The sequence below is a fragment of the Sarcophilus harrisii genome, chromosome 1, assembly GCF_902635505.1.
Source record: "Sarcophilus harrisii chromosome 1, mSarHar1.11, whole genome shotgun sequence".
Taxonomy (NCBI): domain Eukaryota; kingdom Metazoa; phylum Chordata; class Mammalia; order Dasyuromorphia; family Dasyuridae; genus Sarcophilus; species Sarcophilus harrisii.
This window is the reverse complement of record NC_045426.1, coordinates 253,770,964-253,796,734: the sequence shown is the minus strand read 5'-3', so window position 1 is coordinate 253,796,734 and position 25,771 is coordinate 253,770,964. Positions and strand designations below refer to the sequence as shown.

General features: G+C 35.2%; 1 protein-coding gene across 4 annotated transcripts in view; it reads left to right on the top strand.

The window, feature by feature from the left end:
• Positions 1–25,771, top strand: part of USP22 (ubiquitin specific peptidase 22) — a 245,338-nt gene that overhangs the window by 131,168 nt on the left and 88,399 nt on the right. For 2 of the 4 annotated variants that reach the window (XM_031940376.1, XM_031940370.1), the window contains exons 2-4: positions 9,922–10,035; positions 10,637–10,681; positions 15,938–16,039. In XM_031940376.1, coding sequence (XP_031796236.1) covers positions 9,957–10,035; positions 10,637–10,681; positions 15,938–16,039 — 226 coding nt within the window. In that variant the 5' untranslated portion in view covers positions 9,922–9,956. The remainder of the gene's footprint in view (positions 1–9,921; positions 10,036–10,636; positions 10,682–15,937; positions 16,040–25,771) is intronic. The other 2 variants (XM_031940391.1, XM_031940382.1) reach the window with 1 other exon arrangement.

The window sequence follows — 25,771 nt, the reverse complement described above, 5'->3', positions numbered from 1 at the left end:
CCTATAACCCATGAATGACCATAAGGTTCTTAGGGGACACATTTATCATCTCTCCATATTGAATGTAAACACCTTATCCAAACTTAATCCCTTATTATTAATTCATTTTTACTTTTTCGTTGTTTTTTGTTTGTTTATTTCTCTTTACTCCTTTGAACTTCAGTTTCACAGCAATTCTTATCTTTTCATTAGGAATGTTTGGAAGTCCTCTGTTTCATTAAAAATCCATTTTTTCCCTTGTAGTATTACATTGTTTTGCTGATTAAGTTATTCTTGACTGTATGGCTTTTGCCTCTTCTGGAATATCATTTTAAATTGCCTGCTCCTTTTTAAAGGGTAAATCATGTGTGAGCCTGCTTTTGGCTCCTTGGTATTTGAACTATTTCTTTCTGGCTGGGCTGCTTAAAGCATATTTTCTTTGAGTGATGTTTCTAGGAGCTTTTATTTTGAGATTATTTTCAGGAGCTGATGAGATTTTTTTCTATTTCTACTGTCTTCTGGCTCAAGCAATTTTTTTTAAAAGGATTTTTGGAAATAGGATGCTGAAGCTTGTTTTTGTTCATGGTGTTTAGATATCTCAATGATTCTTTTTTCTCCTTGGTCTTTTTTTTGATGGGGTTTTTGTTGTTAGATCTTTTTTTTTTTTTTTTTTTTCCTTCCTCTATTCTTTTCACTTTGTTTTACTATTTCTTATTTCATGGAATTGTTAGCTTGAAATTTCCAATTCTTCTTCCTCATTTCTTTTCCAATTTTCCCTCTCCATTTCATTTATACAATTTTTTATACTTAAAAAAAAATTCCTCCTTCCATTTCCTCCATAATTATAGTTGACTTTGTATCCAAGCTGCATTTTTCTGTGAGGCTTTGCTTATAAATGTTTTCAAGTCACCTTTTTCTGGGTGTATAGTCTGAGCTTTCCTACAACTCTAGGGATTTCTTTAGTTTGTTGGCTCATCCTTTTATTCTACTTCCTAACTTTGGGGATTTGATGTTAGAGCTGAGCTCTACAGCACTTCTGAAGAGATCAGTATTAGCTCTATTGCTACTTTTTAAGAATATTGAATCTTGGGTTATTTCAGAATCTTGAGGACAAACTGGAAACATCTAAGCTTTCACTGTTTCCTCTATTAAGAAGTGGGTAATATCTTTGTTCTTTAGTCCCCTGGATTCATGATTGATCATTGCATTGCTCAGCATTCCTGAGCCTTTCAAAATTATCTCTAGGTTCATAGGTAAAAATTGTTTTCTTGTTACTATCCCCTTTAGTTAGCATAATAAAATCTTCCCAGATTTCTCAGAAATCATTCCTTTTTTATTTTTTCAGTAATCCATTCATTTTTTCATTACCTTCATATAGTGTTATTTATTCTTCCATTCCACCTTCATACCTTAGTTTTTTTTTCCCCCACTACAAGAAGAGCTCCTACAAATGTTTTTGTATACATAGATCTCTTTGCCCTTTTAAAAATCTCTTTTGGTGAATCAAATGACAGACTCGGTTTCATTTTGGACAAATTGCTCTTCAGAGTGGCTGACTAGACCATTCACAGCTCTTCTAACAATGCATTAATGTGTCAGTTTTCCCAGTGCCTTCCAGCATTCATCATTTTCTTTTTTGTCAACTTTCCCAATCCTGGCAAAGGTTATCAATCCTGATAGGTGTGTGAATTGCTTTAAATTGCATTTCTATTTATTAGTAACTTGGAATATTTTTAAATGGCTATTGATGGCTTGGATTTCTTACTGCTAGTTCATCTCTTACCATTATCAGTTAGCAATTTGTATTATTTTGTACTATAATTATTTGTGTCATCTCCTGCTAGAAGATAAACCCTTTGAAGGTAAAGTAACTGGTTGAGATAGTGGATAGAATATTGCACTTGGAGTTAAAAATATCTTGGTGGGAATTGTGCTGCAGAACTTAATAGCTGTGGGGGAAAAATATGAAGCCTTCATAATTTGGATTAAGTCTTAAAATGTAGATTATAAAGGCCTCAGTCATATTACTGTATGTATAAGTCACACCTTTTCTCTGTCTCAGTTTCCTTATCTTTAAATATATAACAGCATCTACTTCGCAGAATTGTTGTAAGGTTCAAATAAGAGAATGTTATTAAAAGAATTTCACAACTTTTAAGCACTATTGATGCTGTTTGAGTGGTCTCAATTCCTGGTGGCCAAGAGGTTAGTGGCAATAAGAGAGTTGTTAAGATCCCCTTTAAATAAAAATTCACTCATTCCTTAATTATTAGTTGCAAAATGAAACTTTATTGTTAGATAGAAATCAATTTACTAAGAGACTGACTTCTATAGTGACAGAGCATTGGAAAATGGAGTTTGGGCACTGAGAATGCTTTCTCAATGGGCAAAATGGTCCTGGCAAATTGCTTAGTCCATCTGCAAAGACCTTGGTCAAGGGAAGCTGTTATATTGGATATCTTCTTGGGGGCTTGGACAGCTTGAGTTGGTCAGACCAGATGGGGGCTCGGATACATCAGATCAGGATTCCTCAATTGATTGAGAATTTAGAATTTCTGTGGGAATTGATTCATTCTGAAAGGTTTGGGCTCTGTTTGGACTCCTTGGAGCCTGGGAGATAGAGATCAAAGGGGACTAAAGACTATCTACTTTTGTGTGTGTTTATGTCTCTCTAGATGGCTAGCACAGTGTTGTTCCGCATATAATAGATATTTGATAAATTAGTTGCTTGTTATGGAAAAACATTAAAAAAATGTTGGCAGTATTTGAGAGAGCATCACTATTCCCATTTTGCAGATGAAGCAGTCAGCAGTTAAATGACTCGCTCAGGTTTACACAGCTAGCTAAATATTAGAGGATAGATTTTGTTAGAAATACACTCTTGACACTGAAAATCAAATAGGAGGAAAATTGATTAAAGAAGAATTTAAGAAATCATCTTACCATGGCCAGAAATGGGCTTCCTCCTCTTCATGGAGAGAGGGAGCATTAATCACGAAAGTGGGAGAACCTTTATACTTGCTATTTTGACACAATTCCTCTCTTTAGAGACTAGATTTTTGGTCCATTCCTTTCTGGGTTAAAACTTTTTGCTATGCCCGTTATGTTTCCCCTAAATATGTATAAACATGTTCCCTCTCCCTCATCATACATCCCATGTTCAAAATTCCTCCTATGGGATGTGTTGTTGTTTAATATTCAGTTAGCTTATTAAGCAGGCTGCAATAGTGATTTGGTTAAGTCAGGTCATTGACCCCAACTAGTTTGGGATGAATGGACTATTATCTTAAGTTTGAGGTTTTCTCAAACCCACAAGATTGCTGAGTCCACCTGTGTCTTCCTAGCTCTATAATTCCTCTTTTGCTCTGGGCTTCTATCCATCACTTAATTGTTCTGTGGAATCTTAACCTTCCTTAACCTCTCACATTCTGAAAACCTCTTGGTCAGTGGTACCCACTATCCCACACGAAGCTTGGAACACTGCAGAAATCCAATTTTTCAGTGTTTTCCACAATTTAAACTCAGTTCTTCCTGCTTCCTCTCTCCATGTACTTTGTTTTGTTACTTGCTGGAGCTTCCATTCAACCTCTAGTTTTGCCCTGAAAGAAAAAGTCTTAGTATTAGTATAGCTGATCTCTGAAGAATAAGAATTGTAAGGAACCCAAAGGTTAATGGTAAAATTCATGATAGATGCTTTTTACTATAGTGGGTTACCAACAATGATTAATTTATAATCTAGGAATGGTATAAACATCATTATCAAAAAATGTGCATGATTGAAAGGGGAACAAAGGTACCCAAGATAAACCAAAAGGAATATCTCAAGTTTTTACAGATCTTTATCAAATTTTCATGAGAAATATGAAGTCTTCATAGTTGGGATTAAATATTGACACAGAATTCACTCACAGTCAAAGCCTGTGAAAAGTTTGGACACAAAGTGAGGCTAACTAAAAAGGAAAAAAAAATCCAACTTAAGTGAACAGCAACCCTTACCCAAATTAAAATCAAGAGATACTCAAGGGGTAAAAAGCAAAAAAAGGATTTACTATGCTGGGAGAGAAGGGGCAACTTCTAAAAGACAAAGTGTCAGTAAAGGAGTGCAAAGTACAAACTTCAAAATACAAGATTATAGAGATCCCAGGCACAAGGAGGGGGATGAGAAGGGTGCTGACCTTTTGTCATCTGGGGAGTTTTAATTTACCCAAAGAAACAAAGAATACTAGTCAATAACCCACTATATTATGTACTTAAATGCTAATAAAAAGTTGGGAGGCAGACAGGAGGGAAATGTTTGTTTATTTAAGATAATTGAACACCTGTTATTATAAAGTCTCAAATCACCATTAGGATATAGGTTGAGGTCACATGTAACCTCCCACCCAGATGCTATGGTTACCAATCACACCTAATTCCCAGGCCTTCAGATGATCTGGCCACTTCCTCACACAGTGATTCTTTATCAATCTTACCCAATCAGAGGTCTTCAGAGATCTCTGGCCACAATCTCATCAAGCGGTGGTTCTTGGGTCCAGTGGAGCACCCTGAGAACAGCTGCATGCAAGCTCAAGATCTTTATTCTATTTGTTCACATCCTGCCCTTTCCTGCACTCTTCCTGACCTCAGCTGCTGACTCCTAGTCAACTTCTAATGAACTCCTAGTAAACTCCACCTACTTCTTGGTCCCCATTGCTTATATAGGGTCTGTGAGGTCTCACACACAGCCAACTAGAGAAGGAGACACCTCCCGTTGATGATGGGATCTCAGTGCAACCAGAGCTTCTGCTCACAAGGCATCTGTGCTGGTCACAGCAAACGGGACATTCAGGGATCTTGAGCTTCAAGGGCTTTGTACTTCCTTATTGCACTGTGCGAGTTTCTTTTCTGGACCTTTACAGCCACATTCTTATGAGAGCTTGTTTGTCACTCAGTTTATCCCATTTAGTGAGAACATCAGACTCATTATAAAGGGCTGTCATGTTACTGTAACATAAGAAAGTTGTACTATAAAGAATTTAATAACCCTCTTAAGATTACTCTAATGGGATTTAACTAATATAATCAAAATAGCTTTTGAAGAAATAATGGAGGGTAAGAGGAGACACAAAAAAACAGAGAGGTAGAAGAGTATCTTGAATATCATTGAGACATTGGGTAGTTTAGTGTCTCTTATTAATGAACTCCTTTTTTTGAGGAACTATTAAGACCAGATACTCTTAGTTACTTGGTATTCTGTGGCACTTTAAAAGTCATCTAGATTTCAGATTTTGTCCTTCTATCCCTGTGACCCAGCACAGTGCCCAATATATAAAATGCTTAATTAATGTTTAATTCTTTTTATGTATACTGAATAGAGAGGTTAAATTACCTGAACACCATTACAGAATCAGTAGTAACACCTTTCTATGTAATTTCCTAGCCAGAAAGAATGCCTAACTAAAACTATAACTTGTGAATTCTGCTCATTGCAAGTAAGTCCATCCAGAATTGCCAGAATTGTTTATTATAATCTGAAAATAGTCTCTTATACCATACTGTGAGCAACACTGGGTTAGGAGTTGACCACTCAATTCTAATAGGGTACTAGCAAAATATTATATTTCTGTACAATTTGACTTATTTTATTTTGCAAAAGATTATTGCTACCTCACTTAATCACAACTTCTGAGTATGCCTCTGTAAGTAATGTTTTCTATATGGTTATTGATATTATGCTTAAATTCAATCAAGTAAAGCTTTGTTAAGGGCAAAATGCAGCATTCAAATATTCTAGTCGATAATTTGAGTTTGAAAATTCAATCTGCATTCTGACTCCATTAGTTCTTTCTCTGGAGAAAACTTTTTCATCTTTAATCCTTTTGAATTGTCATATTGTATTGCAGAAAAATAGCTAAATTATGCACATTTGATCATTGTACAATATTGTTGTTACTATGGAACTTTAAAAATCTTTAGGAGGAGGGACAGTGGCAGAAAACAAGTCAGTTGGACTTGCCCAGAGGCACCCAACTAGTAAGTGTCAAGTATCTGAGAGTTCACATTTGAACTCAGGTCCTACTGACTCCAGGGCGCATGCTCTATCCACTGTGCCATATAGCTGTCCCTTAACTCTTAATCATAACATTTATTCAGTAGAAATAAAAACGGGAATAATCAAAATGTCACAGTACTGTACTTATAAACTTAGGGCATGCTCTCTTACCCTTGTCTATAGTATCTATGGATAAGAGGAGGAGAGTAGATGCACTAGCAGCAGAGAAGGACCACAGAAAAATGCATGTGTTTGGGGCAACTTATGTCTGGATTAAAAGCCTAGAAGTCACTGGTTTCTTTTGGGAAATAAATTGAGCCATGCATCACCAGTTCCTTTTCTGAATTTTTCCTCTTTTCTTCCTGGGCAAAACTACTTACTTGATATTATTCTACTGCGAAGAATATTGTTAAACTCTTTGAGTAGAGAGCAGCATTACATTCTTTCTTTGAAACAGATTTAGGCTAAGACTATCCTAGCTTGTCCCCCTTGGCTAGTTGCAGAAGCACTTACTTTCTTTAAACTGAGAAACCACAAAGTTAGTCAGATTTGCTTTCCTGACTGAGGAACTTTCTCCTTCTTAAGCCACTAAGGGCAATGCAGTTGAGACTTCCAAAGGTTTCCTGACTTCAGTGATATAGATAAGAATAAAGAGTAATAGAGTTAGGCTTAGCAGCTCTTCACACAAGTGGATTCTCTTCTGGTCATCTCTTAGCCAGCTACATAACCCTCCCCCAGTCCAAAACTGTACCAGATAAACTTTAGGGATTACCAACCCTCAACCTTCAAATTGTGGCTCCCTTAAATAGGAATATAGAGAAGCTCAGACAGCTTTTTCCACAGCAGGATTCTCATTGTTCCAATGAGCTTCCTACAGTTGCAGCTTCTACTATGAAAACCATAGCCCTAACCTCCCAGAAAAATTGGATTTGGAAAACTGGGTTGAGAACTTAAAATGACCTGCAATCCTAAACCCCCTTTTTCACACCTAAAAAGACTTTTCTCTCCTCTGTCAGAACCCTCCTGACCATAAGAATAGCAATGGAATTCTCATGCAAGACTACTGTCTCTCTGGCTTTGTCTTTGATGTATCCCCTTAACAAATAGTTGCAAAAATGTCAGATAAGGAAGCAGGCTGACCTGTTTTCTGGTCTCTGTCATACCCCTATAGAAAGCCCTATGCCCTTTTGTTCACCACCACATGCTTTGGATGCTAATCCTGTATGGTCAAGTCAACTTAAATAAATTCTCCAATTAAAAATTAATATTTCTCAACTCATCTCTATATTTTGGCACAACACTATCTTACTTTAGTTAGCACTTCTAACTAATTCATTCTAAGGCAGCTGCTTTTTATATTTTGATTCTCCTCCATTCTGCTTTGGTCTCAATCATCAGCTTCCTTCTTCAGTTGGGTGTTCTATCTTCTCACTCTTCCTATCATGTCATATCATTGTGTCTCAAATTAGTGCTTATCTCCAATTTAGGTTTAGGAACTTAAGGTGCACAGTCTGTATCTGATACATATGTAATCATTATCCCCATCTCTCCCCCACTGGAACTTTGACCTCTTCTCCTAGGACATTGGGTTCTATTAGGTGAGCTTTCACCTTAATTTACATGTAGCCTTAAGTCCACACTGTTCTGCAGGTCAATCTTAAACCATTCCATACTCCTTCCTTCTCTTATCTATGTATAATTTTCTCAACATCTCCAAACAATCCTTTGATTTAAGGTTTATCAGATACAACCTTAAATCCTGAAAACATTCATATGTAAATAAACTAATAGACAATAATGCAATTCTGCTATCCCCATAATTTATTAATACTTTTGCCTCTGAGCTCCTTTAAAACAAGTCTTTTTGATATCTTTATCTGAGGGACTTTTCCTTTCAATTCTTCAGAACTATCTCAAGTTGCTTTTCTCATTGTCATTTTTAGCTCCTTTCAATATGAACATATCCCTATATGGAAGTGGCAGCATTTTACTTTGAAGCAAGAACAGCTGGAAAAAAAAGTTAGGAAAAGTATCACAGATTATCAGTGTAATTTTGCTTCAAACTAGATATAGCTTTCTTTGTTTCTGAGCAACAAATTCATTGTTATTTCTGTGACAAGGTGACAAATATACAAAATCTTTAGTTAAGTATAATCCTTGATTTTTTATATCCATTTGCTTCATGAGATGGAAAATCTTTTTTTTAATCAACAGAAATTTAGGAAACACCCCATAGAACTTTCAGAAGCAAAATGATTGCATTAAGTGGTGTACTCTTATTGGAAGGCTTCAGTTGGAGGCAAAATTTGGTGATATCATAGAAAACATTTCTTTGCAGGTCTGGATTGAAAGATAATTTCAGTAGTTCCTTTCTATCTCTAAAATTATTGTTTTTCATACAAAAAAAAGTATTGGGGATCAGGGGAGTGTCTTTTTCTTGAAGAGGCAGATAGTATAGTTGGGCAGACAATGTCTGCCAATGGGAAACAATTAAAGAACAATACAAGACATTGTACAATTAAACACAAAATTATGTAGTGCTGTAGGAATTCAGTGCAGTGGAGACACTTTTATTTTTATAACAATAATACCAATTTAGGGAAATAATGATGTTTGCCTTTATCTAAAATATAGTCTTTTGGCTCAATTCTAATATTTATTGTTTTTCTAAATTTTTTTGTTTTTGTTTTAGACAGTATACTTTTGATGAGAATATTCCTGGCTAATTGCTTAAACCTTTATTATTGTTATTTTTTGGTTGATTCTGTGATTTCATAAACAATATGAACCCCAGTTATGCTATAGTTTACATCTTATGAAATTGCTTTGGGCATTTGAGACTTGGGGCTTATCCAGGGTCACACTACCAGTATATGTCAAAAGTGGGATGGGACTCCACATGATTCTGAGAGTCTTCTATCTACTCTTCCTCTCTATTTGAAATTTAACATAACCTAATTGTAAGAAGTTTTTCTCTTGAAAATACTACAATAGTATTTTAACTATTTGAAAATGTTGTGATTGTTGTCAATCTAAAGAAAGTCTATTTAAACTAAATTTAGTATGCATAGTAAGTAGTAATAGTAGTATTTTAACTATTTGAAAATGTTGTGATTGTTGTCAATCTAAAGAAAGTCTATTTAAACTAAATTTAGTATGCATAGTAAGTAGAAGTAGTAATATATAAAGAATCTCAAAGATCAATTCACTAATGCCTTGCCATTAACATTATTTTGAGCTCAGAATGTTTTTTTTGTCATTTATTTTTCTGGTAAAATAAATTATCCATTCTTTAGGAAGTTAAGATAAAGATATCTCAGGACTGACCCCAATGGTCATCTGATCAGCCATACTAGAAACCAAATAAGATTTTCCAAAACGGGCTAGGTATCTTCAATTTAAAATAATTTTCTTTCTTGGAGTCAGAGTTTATGCAAATAGATATTATCTTCATGAGCTGTTCTGTACTAGTGAGAAACCTAAGAAAATGTTAATTGGATTTAACATAAATCAGTTAGCCATAAATATCCATATTCATTATTTTGTAAGTAATGATAGCTTTGCTCATGCTTCAAATGTCATTTTCATGTTAAAATAAAAAGCACAAAGTTATTCTCCAGAATTGGTATTTGTAAGATTGGCTTTCTTCTGACATACCAGAATTGGCAAGAAGCCAGAAAATGACAGAAATAAATTAAATTACCCCCATATACAGGAGTACCTGTATTGAATGGAATAAAAATACTTTAGTAAGAGGTTTCTATGAATTGAGGTTTAGGAAAGAGTAAAAAGAAATGTCAAACATAAACCTTCAGGCCAGTGAAAAAACTAAAGAGCATGTTATCTTTTAATTCCTAATTAAATTTTGTGTCTTTCTCCTCCCCCTCCCTTTTCCTCTCTTCTCATTGCAGCCATAGACCTTTTGTATGGGGGTATTTACTGCTTTATGTGTCAGGATTACATATACGACAAAGACATGGAACAAATTGCCAAAGAAGAACAACGGAAAGCTTGGAAATTACAAGGTTTGGTTTTCCTTAAGTATCTGCCTAATTTATTGATTTATTTTAGTCCCTCAAATTTGTCATTGGCAAAAACAAACCAGTAAGGGGAAGAGAGAAATCTCCAGAGATAATGGTGAAAGTTGGGGGATGAGTAACATTGCTTTCTAGGAAGTTAGACTGTTTGCTTAACATATGGGGTATTCAGAACTGTAGCAAAATTGCTTTTAAAAAATTAGATAAGTGTCTTGATAAAGCTAAAATTATGTCACCAACATGAAATTTTTTATCAAGTAGAGAATGTAATGATCTACCTAGTAGCAATTTTAGAACTAAGCCTTAGGTAATAAGTCTGTTCCCCTCACGTGAAATGCCTTCTTTATATGTGTCTGATTTTTATCTATTGTGCCTGCACACACACACACACACACACACACACACACATACACACACACATACACACACACTCTCACTCTCTCTCTACTCACTTGCTGTCATTTTCCTTTCCTTTATACACAAACAATGTCTATATTATGTATTTGTAGAATTATATTTACACACAAAAATATCTATGCACACATTTGTTTTATTATTCAGTTTGCTTTCCCTAATTTTTCTTTTTTAGCCTTCACCCCAACAGTGGTTTCTCACTACCAGTGTACAATGACAGGTAAGAGGCACGGGCTGATGACACACTTAACTAATGAGCATCCCTTTGGGAAATATCCTGCCATTTTTAGGCAAAAGTAATGGTTCAGAAATCAACTTTAGAGTAGTGGTTCAGTGTCATTTTGCAAAAAGAGAATTTAGGAATACATACATAAATAATCATATGACAAATCCCTGTCATGATTGAGCTGCTTGCTCCAAAATAGTACTTTTTAGGGAATATAAGATCGAAAGTAGGTGCTACCACTGATGTTAAAGTATGTTTGTTTGGGATTTTTGTTGGTATGGTTTTTTGGTTTGTTCTACAAAACTTATGAGATTTCAGTGACTGATTTTTTTCCCCCCTTAAAAGATTTGAACCCACCAGGTTTTGATCTATAATCTGTGCTTTCAGTAGAATAGATATTTTCAGAAAATTTACAAAATAGAAAATCTAATTTTGGATTGATGAATTACCATTTTGTCCTGTTCTTTAGTAAAGCTGAATTGGTTATTTTTTTAATGTAATTAAATGAAAATTGGTAATAGCAGTGCTATTGCTAGTTGTGAAAATACTGGTCAATGATGACCAAGACTGATTAGTTTAAAAACAGATGCCTATATTTTCTATTTTTCCTGTATTTTAGACATTTTGGGGAGGGAAGGAATAGAAGTCCCTAATAGGATCTTTTTCTGTGGCTTATCTTTTTTTTAATATATAGCTTCAAAATAGAATTGGTACTCTGGAACTAACCCCAAAGATGTACAATTCTTATCATTCCATTTAGATTTCCAAGTTTAAGATGGTAACAAAATATCTTCACTTAAGAGCTCTTGTTCTTAAGAACTAGAATCATTTTTTTTACTGTCTTCCTGAGATCTGTCTGAGGTATTGAGAGCCACTTTTTATAGTTAGTATAAATCCTTTGTTTGGAGCCAAGAGTTTTCTCAGCAAGCCAGGAAATGGAAGAAAGGAGAAGTTAGGTCAGTCCTCTGTCCTCCAAGCTGTGCTGCTTCCGCTTTAGCGGAGTACCCGTGACAATAAATACATTTACATAGTACTTGTTTTCTTTCAAAGTATTAGGTTGTTTAATATTTTTTAAGTATTTAAATAGAAAACGCCATTTTCTGTTTTTGCCCTCACAATGTCTAATGTCAGTTTTCATTTTCTTATATCCTAAGCACAGGAGTACCCACCAAATACTCATGGTGGGTTGAGGAAATTTAGGTTAAATTGAGTCTGATAACATCTTCGAGCTAAAATCCCAAAATAAATCTGTTCACTTTTATATCCTTTTTGATAGATTTTAGAGCATTTGAATCTGTAGCTGGGTAAAATACCAGATTTTTGAACATGGAATTATTAAGATAAGGTTTTTTTCTTCCTTAAAATATTTTCTTGCATTTGCCTAGGACAAAACCTCATGTCTTGCATTTATTTAGTCTCTGCTTATTTTTTAAACGTTCTTGTTTTAAAAGTCATGGACCTAGGGGTTAAACACAATAGAAAAAAAATTGCTCAGAATTAATCAGTGTCACACACTTGACTTTCATGTCCATTTTACCAAGGAAAACTTTGTGGTGACAATTTGGGGGAAAATAAACATCAAACATTTAATGAATCTGAAATCTCTGCTAGCTAGTTATCCAACTGCACTTTTTAGCAAACTTGGACTAAATTTGAGCTAAGGCTGGTACAGAAGGCATTTTAATAATTTGTTTTCATGGACAAGACAGAAATCAGTAAACATTTTCAAGGGAACTGCTGTGTTGAAGAAGCTCTTGCAGTTCAGATTGATAATTGTCTAATACATAACCATCTGAGAATTAGACTGCTTTCTTGACATGTACTTTGCTATCAATCACAGAATGAAGAAAGAACCACAGCCGCATCTTTTCTTCAGAATAGGCCTTCTCAGCTTGGGTCCATGAACTTGTGTTTCAATAAAATTGGTTTCCTTTGTAATTTTAAGTTTTATTTTATGCATTTAAAAACATTATTTTGATTCAGAATTCATAAGTTTCCCATGGCTGCCAAAAGGGTTCTATGGCATCCAGAATTTAAGAATACTTGCTTTCAAGGAATAGCATGATATGCCTAAAAGCTATTGATTATTGTAGGTTATTTTTATTTTTGATCCTTCTTTGATATAGTATGATTTGGTGTCAAAGCAAAAAAAAAAAAAAAAAACGGCAGAAATAGGTAATATATTCGGTTACTTTTTATATAAAAAGACCATTTTTTTTTGTATCTCTGCTCATCTGTGTAACAAATAGGAATGTAACTATTAAAATTGGACTAACATTAAGCCACAGAGTAACCACTCAATAAAATTACAAGTTCGATTCCATTATATGCTCTTAAATTTAAAATGTCAGATTAAAAGCATTAAAAAGCCATTAAATGGTTGTTACCTTTTGAAAGGGCATCAAGGAAGATTAGTCAAACAAATATTGTTTCTACTTTTCACATAAATTAGAATTGATTAATTCAGATAACCAGCCTTTCATTCTTATTGTTAAACACTTAATACATCAGATTCATAGGATAGAACAGTTGTAAATTTACAAAGTAACACCTGTATTTGTATTCCAAATGAAGTGTAAATTACCTTTTCCAGTGCAGGTGTGCTCCCTCATGAAGCTGGACAAAGGAAACTTTGCTCTTGTCCCACTTAAAATTGCTCAATTCTAAAAATGTATAGGATATGCTTTCATGAATATACATACATACATATGTATATGTATATGTATGTATTGAGGTTAAGTGACTTGCCTAGGGTCACACAGCCAGGACGTGTTAAGTGTCTGAGATGAGATTTGAACTCAGATCCTCCTGACTTCAGGGCTAATGCTCTATCCACTGCACCAACTAGCTGCCCCCACATGAATATTTTTTAAGCAAGTTTATTAACTTTTCATTTAAAAGTTCACCTTGCTTAAGTGCTAGTCTGTTTTTGTGAGACGTTGTTAGAGAAATTATTTTAGTTCTTATTTTATTTCTGAGTCCATTTTTTCATCACATTTACTATTTTTAATCTTAGAGAAAACATTCAGTGTGACTATTGTTGCAAATTGTTGTTGCAAACATAATTAATCATGTTCTTTTTATGATGAGAGTAGAATAATAAATTCTTTTGTCTTAGAATCATGAAAGAATTCAGTGATTTTTTTTTTTTTCTTTTGGACATACAGGTTTTCCCCCCAAGGGGCTTCACTACAGATTGATTTTAAAAGTTGATTGCTTTAAGTGTAGAAAAAGTACCTTGAAGAACAAAAATTGTGTCTTGCTTTGGAGTGTTTATCATGCTCTTTGTTTATATTGGCATTCATATCATGAATTTTTAATTAGTTATGAAACCAAATTCATGTCTTCCTTCATTATGTATGAAGCAGTTGTGTGTTTTACTCTAGCTTATATTTTACAAGAGAGGTCAAGTATTTACAATTATAATAATAGGGTTCTTTTGGTTATCCTTATAAAACATAGCAGTATATCTAGTTTTGAGATAATATTTTTGCTTTTTACTGAATAATCTTAGTTAAGTGTTGTGGTTTAACCAAAAAAAGAAAAACGAAACTTAAAAGATAATTTATATAAACTTAAGTTTAGTAACTAATTCTTTTGGCTCATCTCTCTAAGTTAGTCAAGTAACTTGTTGGGAAAACATAGCAATTTTGCATTGCTTTCTGGGAGCTCTGACTCTTCCTCCTCAGAAATATTTTTTCCATGTTGCTTTATGCATGTATGCATAAGTGAATCTGAGGGTAAAGAAAAAATTAGGACAGATAGTGAATTTTCATTATCTCTCATGCTTGGTATCAAAATTCACTCAATTGATAAAAGTAAAAGGAAGCTAAAAGAGAGGTATATCTTTGCAAGTATATACCTTGGCAGATTGTGAATATGAATAAATCTCATGCTTCTATACAAAACCATTTGAGGGAATGGTGACAAGGTTGAGGACAAGCAAGATGGGCATGACTCAGATTTTGGTTGAATTACTTGCTATCAGTCATGGCTATTTCTGAATTTGAAGATCAAAGAGTTCTCCAAAATTAGCATGTGCCATGCAGAATGTATATAAGCCTGCAGCAATATTTTTTGCACCTTTTTTTTTTTATTCTTGTGTGATTTATAATTTATTTCCTGCACCATAGTTTCAGTGATATGCATTCTGCCTAAAATATACTGAATTCTAATTGACTTTAATCCTTATTTTTGAAATAAATTGCCTATCTCTTAATGCCAATATGCTTTTGTGACTTCACTATCACTGGTGTTGCATAGCAATTTCTTTTTTTCTCCCTTCTTAAAATACTGCAGCAGCACTTTAGTTGGTCAGCAATCAGGTCTTTATTGTTGCTATGGTTTTTCTGTTTCAAATTATGGTGGAAGCACAAATTTTGTACCCATTAACCTGTCACATTTGCTATTTGCCCTCTTGGTTTTTATCCTCTCTGACTTCAACAACTTCCTATTCTTCCATTCCTCAGAAAAATGTCTGTAATCATAATTGCAACTAAATCAGAATATATATTGCTTTTTGAAAAAATAAATTTAAACTTACAAAAACTCATCCTCAGAAAGCAGAGTTTTTATTATATTATAATTTATTATCTACTAATACTAATTCTATAGTTGGATCATGTTGAAATCTTAGGCAGGTTTCAACATATAGTCAGTCACATTTCTGAATAAGATGTATATTGAATTCACTGTTGTTTTCTTTGTAGTTAGTATAAGTTTTATCTTGCATCTTTATAGGGATTTAGCTTTAAATTGGATCCATTTAAGCTTTTTCAAAAATATACCTTTTATCTGTCAGTTCTAATCCTTTTGTGAAGAAATATTAATTCAAACTTATATTTCTGCCATCTGTAAATGATATTTGTGAATAATCTTACTATGTTGGTGCCATGATGTTTCTGAAACCTCCAAAAGTCTTGGTGATTTTTGACAAATAAATAAGATTAGATCACATTGATACTGGAATAGATTTAATTTAATTTTTTTTTCACTTTTCAAGAAGTATTGGAAATTAAAAAAAAAAAAACCTTTCATTATTCCTTTTAGTTAATGTCAAAGTCTATTGTTACTTTTCCTGAATATTTATGTTATTTAAAATGTGAGGATTATGTGAAACAAAAGACAGAATAGAAATTATAGGGCTATTTATGTTAAATTCAACTTACTGGACACTGTATCATATCCTTTATTTGAAAGCATCTTGTTGAAGCTTATTTAATGGCCCCTGAAATTCTTTTATCTTTTCAGGCATTGGAGAGAAGTATTCAACTTGGGAGCCAACCAAACGGGAGCTAGAACTGCTTCGACATAATCCGAAGCGGAGAAAAATAACCACAAATTGTACTATAGGTAAGTGAAGGAAAAGGTCTTAAATTATTTTTTTGTTATTATAGTAACAGCAGCAACAACAGTAATAATAGTAACTGCCATATTATATAAAGCACCACACAAATAGTCTCATTTTGTCCTCAAAATGATCCTGGAAAATATATGTTGTTTTTATCTCTGTTTTATAGATGAGGAAACTTAAGTAATTTGCCTGATGTCATATAGTTCACAAGTGTTTGGGAGTAGCATTGAACTCAGATCTTCCTTGCTCCAGACCCAATATGCTATCCTTCTTCACCACTTGAATACAAAGTTAAAATGAATATCTTTCATTTTCAAGTATGGCTTAAAATGTGTTTGCCAGGTTTCACTCAGTTACTGTAAACATTGGGAAATGTGTTCCATAACTCATTTGTTAGTACACTTTTCTCCTGTACTCCTTTTCGTGTGTGTGTGTGTGTGTGTGTGTGTGTGCGCGAGCGCGCGTGCCTGTTGCAATCTCATTCTGTCGTCTTGCCAGAATGATCTACCAGAAAAGCAAATAATCTTCATGAACTCAAATCTAGGGATAAGAGTTTTTAACTACATATTTGTTAGCAGTGTTATGCTTTGAAAATAAGATAGTTTTCATTTTTGAATTCTTCCTATAATATTTAAGGAATCATCATCATCTACATTAACAGCTGAGCTCATAGCTAGTACACTATGTAAATAATACAAAAGGTTTTATATAGAAAATTTGGGGTTAAGAAACCTAGAGGAAACATGAAATAATGCACATTAAGAATGTTTTCTAGTAATTACAGAGAGAGTTGACTAACATGTTGAAGACACAAAAACATGTTTATTGGAATGGTCTTCCTACCATTGGTTAAGAAGTTAGGTTTTATATATATAGAAGAATTGCACATGTTTAACATATATTGGATTACTTGCCGTCTAGGGAACTGGATTGGGGGGAAAAGGAGAAAAAACTTGGAACAAAATGTTTTGCAAGGTCAGTGTTGAAAAATTACCTATGCATATATTTTGAAAATTAAAAGATTTATTAAAAAATTTTTTTTATTTTAAAGTTATTTTATGCACGCAAAATTTTTTTTGATTATTTGGTGAATCTAATGTTTCATCAATAAAGGTATTCCCTCCACTGCTACTGGTTTTAACCTCTTTTTATCCATACCTTTCCATATATCATCCATAAAACATTCAACCAATGCCCTAAGAATTTTCCTTTTATTCTTTTAGAATTGGGGGAGCAGGATGTGTTGGTGTGCCAGTAAAATCTTCCATGTATTTCATTATTGACATGGAACTACCTCCCCTTTCTTTTCAAAATTATCCTTACTAATACTTTGGTAGGATTTTTGGGGTTGTCATGATTGATCTTTTACAGTCTACTTAAATCCCGCATGTTGATTTCCATTGCTTCTTAGGTTACTTGTAATTTCTGTTTTTTGTTTTTTTTTTTTTCCCTGAAATTATGGGTATTCCATGACATCTGATAACAGCATCTCTGAAGAATATTGGTGTTAAGAATTTGTCTTCTATGGTGATTTGGGATCATCAAAAGCAATGTGTAACTTTTCCAACTGTAACAAGCCAAATTCTCCTACTCCAACAGCACAAAGTTTAATTTTGGAGTTTATGCATAATTACTCAGCTAAAGCAGGGAATATCATTGCACCAAAGTTCAGAAACAGATATTTAATATGCTGTTTCTGAATAAGGAGTTGTTTCATTTCATTGTTCTTCTCTTTTACCTTTACCACATTAAGAAATTATGATTAAATTCTTTTGAGATTTTTTTTTTTAATTCAGACTGTTAAAAGAGATAGTTCAAGTTTATGAAACTTTATTATACATCCAAAAGAAGAAAAATACTCATTCAAGACAAGAAATCATGAAAGTGACTGATCTTTTTTAATGGACAGATATGCTTTAATAATTTCTCCTACTGAGTCCTTCAGCTGTCTATATGCCTAACTTTAAAAGGAGATTGGAAAAAATCAAAGTATACAAGAGATTTAAAATACTTTCAGCTATACTTAAAAGAAAAAGATTTGCTTTCTTATGTACACATTCACTGGATATGTGCGTGTTAAGATCAAGGAAGAAATACTTTTCTCCTTGAAATCTTTTCTTTCACCCTGAGATACTGCTAAATGTGTACCTACTTCAGAATCTTCTTAAAACAAACCTAATAGAAATTTATCTGCTTTGATTTTTTTTTGAATCTGCAAACAAGCTATATGCTGAATAAACATCATACTGTATTTTAATACTACAGTCTAAAAAATGAAAGCTTTTTAATTGACCAATAATAAACTGTACATTCACAGATATGTTCAGTTATATTAAAAGATAAATTATTCAGAAGACTATTGTAGTCATAATTTCTATTGCATTTAATTGCATATTCCTGAGCCTAAAATTTCTGTCAATAATTATGACTTAAATCTGAACAGCATACTGCATATTACTCTTAAAGTCTGATAAATCTGTTTTTTTAGGCTAAGAAAGATCATCTGTACTAAGTCCTTCTTCCCCCCACCTTTTTTTTTTGTAGAACTAAGATAAGCTGTTATATGAACCTTCTTTCTTACTCTGCTTCTATTTCCTTGGGAGAAATGTGTATGGATTACTAGCGGGCTAATTCTTGGTTTCACATTGGTGCTATTATGGTGCTGCTAAGCTAGGTGGATCAGGAACCCTTTCTCTTAGGGAGCTGTACTTTAGCTCAACTTTAAATGCAGTTAGGGCATCTAAAAGGAGAAGAGCCAAAACATTCCATTTATGGGGACAACCTGTGCAGAGTACACTGAAGGAAGAAATGGAAACATCCTATATAGATCACTGACAATAGACATATCTGGCTGGAATTCGGATTCAGTCTATATTTTTTTACTCTCTCATAGAATCCTTTTTTTCCTTCAAGGCTCAGCTCAAATTCCATTTTCTATATTAAATTTTTATTGTTCTCCTCAGCTGCTAGTGTTCTTCTCCCCCAGACTGCCCCCTATTTCTTTTACATATATTTTTTATATCCCTTTATATATATACATATGATTTCCCCCGATAGATTGTAAACTCTTGGGGACAGGAAATATTACACTTTTATCTCTTGCATCTAGCATAGTACTTGGCACACAGGTAGTGATTGATATACTATTAGAGGAATTGAATTAAATAAATTGTAACATTCTCACTGTACAAAAGTACAAAAGAAAATTGCTTCAAAATGGAAGGATACCTCCATAGATTTATATTGAAGGTTATATAAAAGAGTTGGTCCCCAGATTAAAGCAACATATTTTAATACTTAGTAATTTTAATATAAATCTATGTCTAATAGGGGATAATAAATGTGTTTTTGAAAGACCTGAATAGAATTTTAGAAAATTTAGATACATGATAGTTGTTTAGGGATTACTAAATGAGAAAAGAAAAAAATATACATGTTTACTACTATATTGTACTTTTGCGGGGAGGGAGGGAGCAGTGTTCTGTTTTGGTTTTTGGCAAGGCAGTTAGGCTTAAGTGCATTTACTTGGCCCAGGATCACACAGCTAGTAAGTGTTAATTTTCTGAGGCTTGGTTTAAACTCAAGTCCTCCTGACTTCATGGCAGGTGCTCTATCCACTATGCCTTCTACCGGCCTCTATTGTATATCACTTTTATAAAAATTGACCTTATATGATGGGCATTGAAATATCACAGACAACAGAAATTTTAAACATCTTTTACTGTCCAATAAAAATGATATTCACAAAAAAAGCTGTTAAAGAAAGAATTAAAAAATATTTAGAGACAACTGATTTTTTTATAAAAAGATTGAGTCAAAGGATAAGTCATAGAAAAGATACTTTTATGAAAGATAAGGAAAACAATGTAAAAACGTACCGAAATTTGAGGGATACAGCCAAAATATTCTTTATAGGAAAATTTTGAGTTCTAAACATTTTCATCAACAAAAGGGAGAAAGAATAGATCTGGCGCAAGCATAGATTCTCTGTAAAGGAATTTACAGACCCAAAAACCTAGATTGATAAAAGAAGTTTATTATGGGGATTGGAAGTAAGATTAAAGTCTGGTTAAGGAAATAGGTGAAGGTAAAGAGAAGATGACGCTGGAAAAGAGTATTCCAGTGGGCAGAGGCTCCTTGGGTGCCAAGCATTGTATCGCTAGTATGTTTGGAACCTCTGCAAAGAGAGGATTTTAGTTTGGCTCTTTTTATAATGAGAGATTTAGCTAAAGGGGGCCTGTGGGTGGAGTTCCAAGTTGGCTCCTCACTGGGTTTCAGCATTTCAGAATTTGCTTGATGGGGGTTGGGAAACCCAAGCAGATCATCAGAATGGGGGCTGGGACGGCCCAAGTTGGCTCAGATCCCATGGGGACTGGGACAATCCCGGATCTCCTATTGGAATTCAAAGGGATACTTTTGACCAGAATTTGTGAATCAAAGGTAATCTGAAAGGAGTCACAAATGTAGTTTCTTAAAGGGACCGCAATCCACTTTAAAAGCATTAACATTGCAAGAGTTATTAAACTGGAAGACAGAAACTTGTTTTTAAAATATTTTAATAAAATTGAGAAGATTCAGGTAAAGTACAAATTATTAAAATATTATATAGAAAAGAAAATATGCATGGAACTTCTAAAAGCTAACAGAAAGATTTAAAATAACTTAATGACAGTGGAAAACCTTGCTATTCTGTTCTTAATAGTTTGCTGTTACATTTCTTTAGTCTGGCCAGCTTGACATTTAGAACAGATGAACATTTAAAAAAATTTTTCTTGAAATTATCTTGTCTCATCTTTTTGGTTTGTTGGGCACCTACCCTAAATGTTTCTGTAGCCTTTTTTTAATAAATGCTAGTTGATTGATTCATTAGGAATGATTTAAATTAATTGGGGGGAGGGGAGTATTGACTTGAGACTTGAGATATTGTTTTGTGACAGGTAGGCACTCTGACAAGTGCTGAGGATATAAAAGTAAAAATAAAAAAATGTGTGAGGTAAGAAATGGAGGAAAGAAATACAGGTATAGACTGCTTTGTCTAAGAATTCTAAACAATTAAAGAAAAGAGAGGACTATAGCTAGGAGAAGGATAGGATCATGGGAAGTTTTTTGTTTTTTGTTTTGTTTTTTTTTTTTTTTAATTATGTGCCAGGGATGCTTTTAGGAAACGAGCTATTGAATGAGGAAAATGAAAGTTATAGAATAAGAGAAGGAAGTTAAAAAATGGAGATAGAAGTGATTGATGGGGGGGAGACCATCAGGTAGAAAAGCCTTGAAGGAGAAATTTTCCTTGAATCCTTCCCTGTGAAGTTTGGGTTAGCACCCTGAATGCCTTAGAATCAGCCAGAGTCAGGATAAGCACAAGTCCTTGGTCTTTAGGGATAGAAGTGAAGGTGATGGACGCAAGCTTTCCACAATCTCCCTTCTCCTAGTCTACAGTCAAAGTGACCCTGGCTTGTCTTACTCCATCCCCTAGTTCCTCAATTCTACAATTCTCTGTATATACCAATTATCAAGCCAGCACAGGATAGTGGGAAGGGCCATTCCCCAAGCACATGCTCATAGAGTATTGTCCAATGGGTAATTAGCCTTAAGTGCTGGCTTGTCTGATTCCGGTGTAGCTATTCAGAGTTTCAGCCCCTTATACTTCCCTCTGCAAAAGACCCGCCCCAGGGAATCAGGATAAGTATTTTCATTCTGTCATCCTAGAGGAGACTTGCATAACCCCACATTGATAAAACACTCACTACTGATTACACCCTTTATTGAGTTGGAGGGATCTCTGTCTGATTTCAACTCAAACTGCCCCCAGCCTCTAGCCAAAGTTTCAATTATTAAAAGGGACAGTTGGACTCAACTCCTTGTAGAGAGGCCAAAGCAGGAATCATGCCAGGCCAAGGGACTTCCCTTGGCATAGCTGCCTGCGAGGACCCTCTGCCCATTGAGAAGGCATTCTCTTCTCAGTGCCGGCCCCTCTTTATCTCTCTCACCTTTTTCCCTAACAGGACCATACCCCTTTTTACCTCTCTGTTGGAATTTCTCTGCTAGGAACTTTTATCTCTCTCTCTGCCCGGACTCCTCTTCTGGACCTTTTCTGTCGGGACCTTGCCACTAAGGAAGTCAGCCTCCTAGCAAAAGCTGACTTCCCAGTGCCAATAAACTTTTTTTTGCCAATCTAACTTCAAGTTTGTAAATTCATTTACAAAGGACCTGTGGCGACCAAAAAAGCTGGTGGTTCTCACTGTAATGCTGGAGAAACTGAGCAAGATAGAGGTTAGAGAGCATTTAATAATTTATTTAATGGAGAGATAATATATACTGAGATCAAATGGATCCATGTTTGGTCCCAAGGCTGAATGAGACTATCCTCTCCAAGAGTCCAGCAAACAATCAGAGTTTTCAATGACATGTATACATGTGGCTCAGACACAGGGGGTAGACTGAGGCAGGGGCAGAGTCAGGGTGCTAAGACGGGGATGATGTAATCGGGGGAGGCACCTCAGATTTGGGGAGAGGGATCTTGATAAGATGGTATCTGATATTCTAATAGCTTGGGATGGGGAGAGGAATTCTGATATTCTAAAACATAAGATCTTTTATCCTTATCAAGTGTTCTGGCGAAGAGGGAGGGGGAGGTTTTGCAGAACTGAGAAGCAGGGAAACCGAGGCAGGATTGAGTCAGGATAATTAGGGAAACTGAGTCAGGACAATAAAAGAGAACTGTGACATAACACCACAACTCTCTGCCATGCACCAAACCTCATCATGATGAGGTGGGAGAATAAAGAGAAAGAAATCCCCTAACAGCAACGGGATCTCCTTGACCGGTGGCAGGCTTTGTGAAAGATGAGTTTAATTACACTAAGAAGCCAGCTTGATAGGAAGACAGACTTCTTAGTGGGCAAGGAATATAGCAAAGGTGGGTTACACCGAGAAGAAAATATCTTTAGCAATGGGCATGATCCTATTAGAACTTCTGTGAAGATTTGGTTCAGAATTGTCTTAAAGTTAGCTTTCTGAGACTTGGGGCTTCAATTTAATTAAAAATTGAATGAGATTACTTAACTGGGAGTTTGAGTCACTCAATGTTGACTGTGCCCCAGGGCCGAGATTTCCAATTGAAAAGAGTTTACTTATCTTGGGAGTTTCCCCTATGGACAAAGGGTGTGGCTCCTCCCAGGAGGCTGGGACAATTTGAAACTCAGGAATTCTCCCCCCCCCCCCCCCCCAAAGGAGGATGAAGTTTCAGGGCCCCCCCCCAAAGGTTAAAGGGGATACAATTTACATCAGAAGGATTGGTGTTTGCAAGAAGGGTATACTTCTTTATCTGAGACTAGAACAAAGAAGAACATGGAAAATGATTTTAAGTTGATTTCCATGGACAGTTGGAGAAAAGAGATATTTTGATTGTTAATCTCAATTTCCTCAGTAAAATATTTGGTAAAGCACTCTGCTAAGGATGAGGAGTTGAGAAGGAATACCATATGTAGGTGATTTAAGGAGAAAAGTTTGGAACAGAAATTGAGGGAAGTAGGATAGAATAGATTGACACAATTGTAGTAAATTGTAATTCCATTGTAGTCAAAGGATTTTTGTGCATTGTTAAAGATAACAGCATGATGAGGTTTAAATTTGGGGAACCCAAATGAAATTAGGGTTTCTGGTAGTTAGGGAGTTAAATGAGGTCTAGTGGTAGGTTTGGAGTTCAGGGTAAGTTTGGCTCCCCTGCACCCCCTTGGGATTTGGCGCAAGTGTGAGGAGTTTTGGGGAACCCCCTTCTGGAGGCACAGAAGTTCCCTGTAAAGGAATTTACAGACCCAAAAACCTAGATTGATAAAAAAGGTTTATTATGGGGATTGGAAGTAAGGTTAAAGTCTGGTTAAGGAAATAAGTCAGGGTAAAGAGAGGATGGCACTGGAAAAGAATAGTCCAGTGGACAGATATATGGAAAATGGAGTTTTGCACTGTGAATGCAGTTATCAGTGGGCAGAAAGTCCTGGTGGCTGAGTAAGGTACTGAGGTCCATTTGTAACTACTTTAGTTGATGGAAGCTCATTATATTGTTTGTCTTGGTGGGGGTTAGGAAACCCAAGCAGATCATCAGAATGGGGGCTGGGACAAGCCCAGAGCTTTTGACCAGGATTTGTGAATCAAAGGCCCTGGCATCCTGCATTGATAATGTGTCAGCCAGGAGGGGTTGGGAATCAGAAAGGAATCATAAATGCAGTTTCTTAAAGGGACCACAACCTGCTTCAAGCATAGTAGCATTTAGTTCAATTGGAGTCTCCTAATGTAGAATTTGAGGTAATCCCATGGGGACTGGGCTGAAGATTATTTTAGTGTTATAGTAATGCCGAAGAAACTGAGCAAGACAGAGATTAGAGACCAATTCAATAATTTATTAAATGGAGAGAAATACTGGGACCAGTGCATCCATGTTGATCCCAGGGCTAGACGAGATTATCATCTCAAAGTGTCTAGTCCCGATGGGACAGCGAGCCTTTTATGGAATAACAAGAACAATGACATAATGGAGGGACCTAGGTGGGGATAACCTAATAGAAGGAGGTTACTGATATTCTAATGACATTAAGGAATGTCTATAAAACCTTTATTTCAACCATTAAGAGGGGATGGTCACAACCTAAGGCAGAATTATGAAATAGGACAATTGGAGGAACTGGTCACCCCATTAAAAGGGAACTTTGGCATAACATTCCCCCCTTTTTCTCTTGGAACTATTCAAATCTTTGAATTACCTTCTTCTAGAAGGTCTTAGTACTATAATTTGAACAATCCTATGTGAAGTAAATGAAAATCAAAATAAATACACCAATGCAAGGACTTATGGCAAGGTCAAGTCTCTCCCTGATAACCGCAGAATTAATCAGCAATACACAAAGTTCCTTATTTCAATTATTTCTGACAATCAATTGTCAAATCCTCTGCAGTTGGGGAGCATATGGACAGCTGTGGTCATTTGTGCATGACTCAGCCTCTGCTTACGGAGAGCAGCAGGCTCAAGGCAGTTGTGTTGCCCATTCAGAGGGGCAGCTCCAGGAGAGAAGGGCGAGGCTTGGAGCAGCTCCACCTGTCCTGCCCAGAAGAACAAACAGGGCTGCCCCTAGAATACAGATTTCTGATCAGATTATGACACAGTTAGACCAAGGCTGGCAACCCCAAACTTTTAGAGGCCTCGATATCAACAAGATCCTTTTAAGTACGCTGAAATACTAATTAAGGACCTGGTGTAACAGGAGTGGAGAAACAGCTCAGAGAGACTGCCAGTTCCAAGACAGATATCCAATTTCTGGTTGTTTCTAAAAAGTAATCCTCCAAAACTGAGTCTGCCAGGGCAATTCCAACAGAATAAGGGATTTCCAAGTTAAAGCATAACCAGCAAATTGTAGTCTAGTAAATTTAAGCAAAGAGTAAAGGATTTCCAATTAAATCTGAACTAGCAAGATACCAGTTTTCCCAACTTCCTATTTCTTCTCCTCCCCTTTTTTTTCTTTTGGAAAGAAATTATCAAATGACCATCCCACATATAAATCATACACATATGCATATACATAACAGACTAAAAGTCCCTCAAACATAACAGCAATAGTTACACAAGTTTAACAATTTCCATCCCAAGTCTTAAACACAGCACAGTAATACAGTGAAAATTCTAACAAGTCGACCACTTTCCCACTCCTCCATATCAGTTCGAATTACATCAGGCAAAGTGG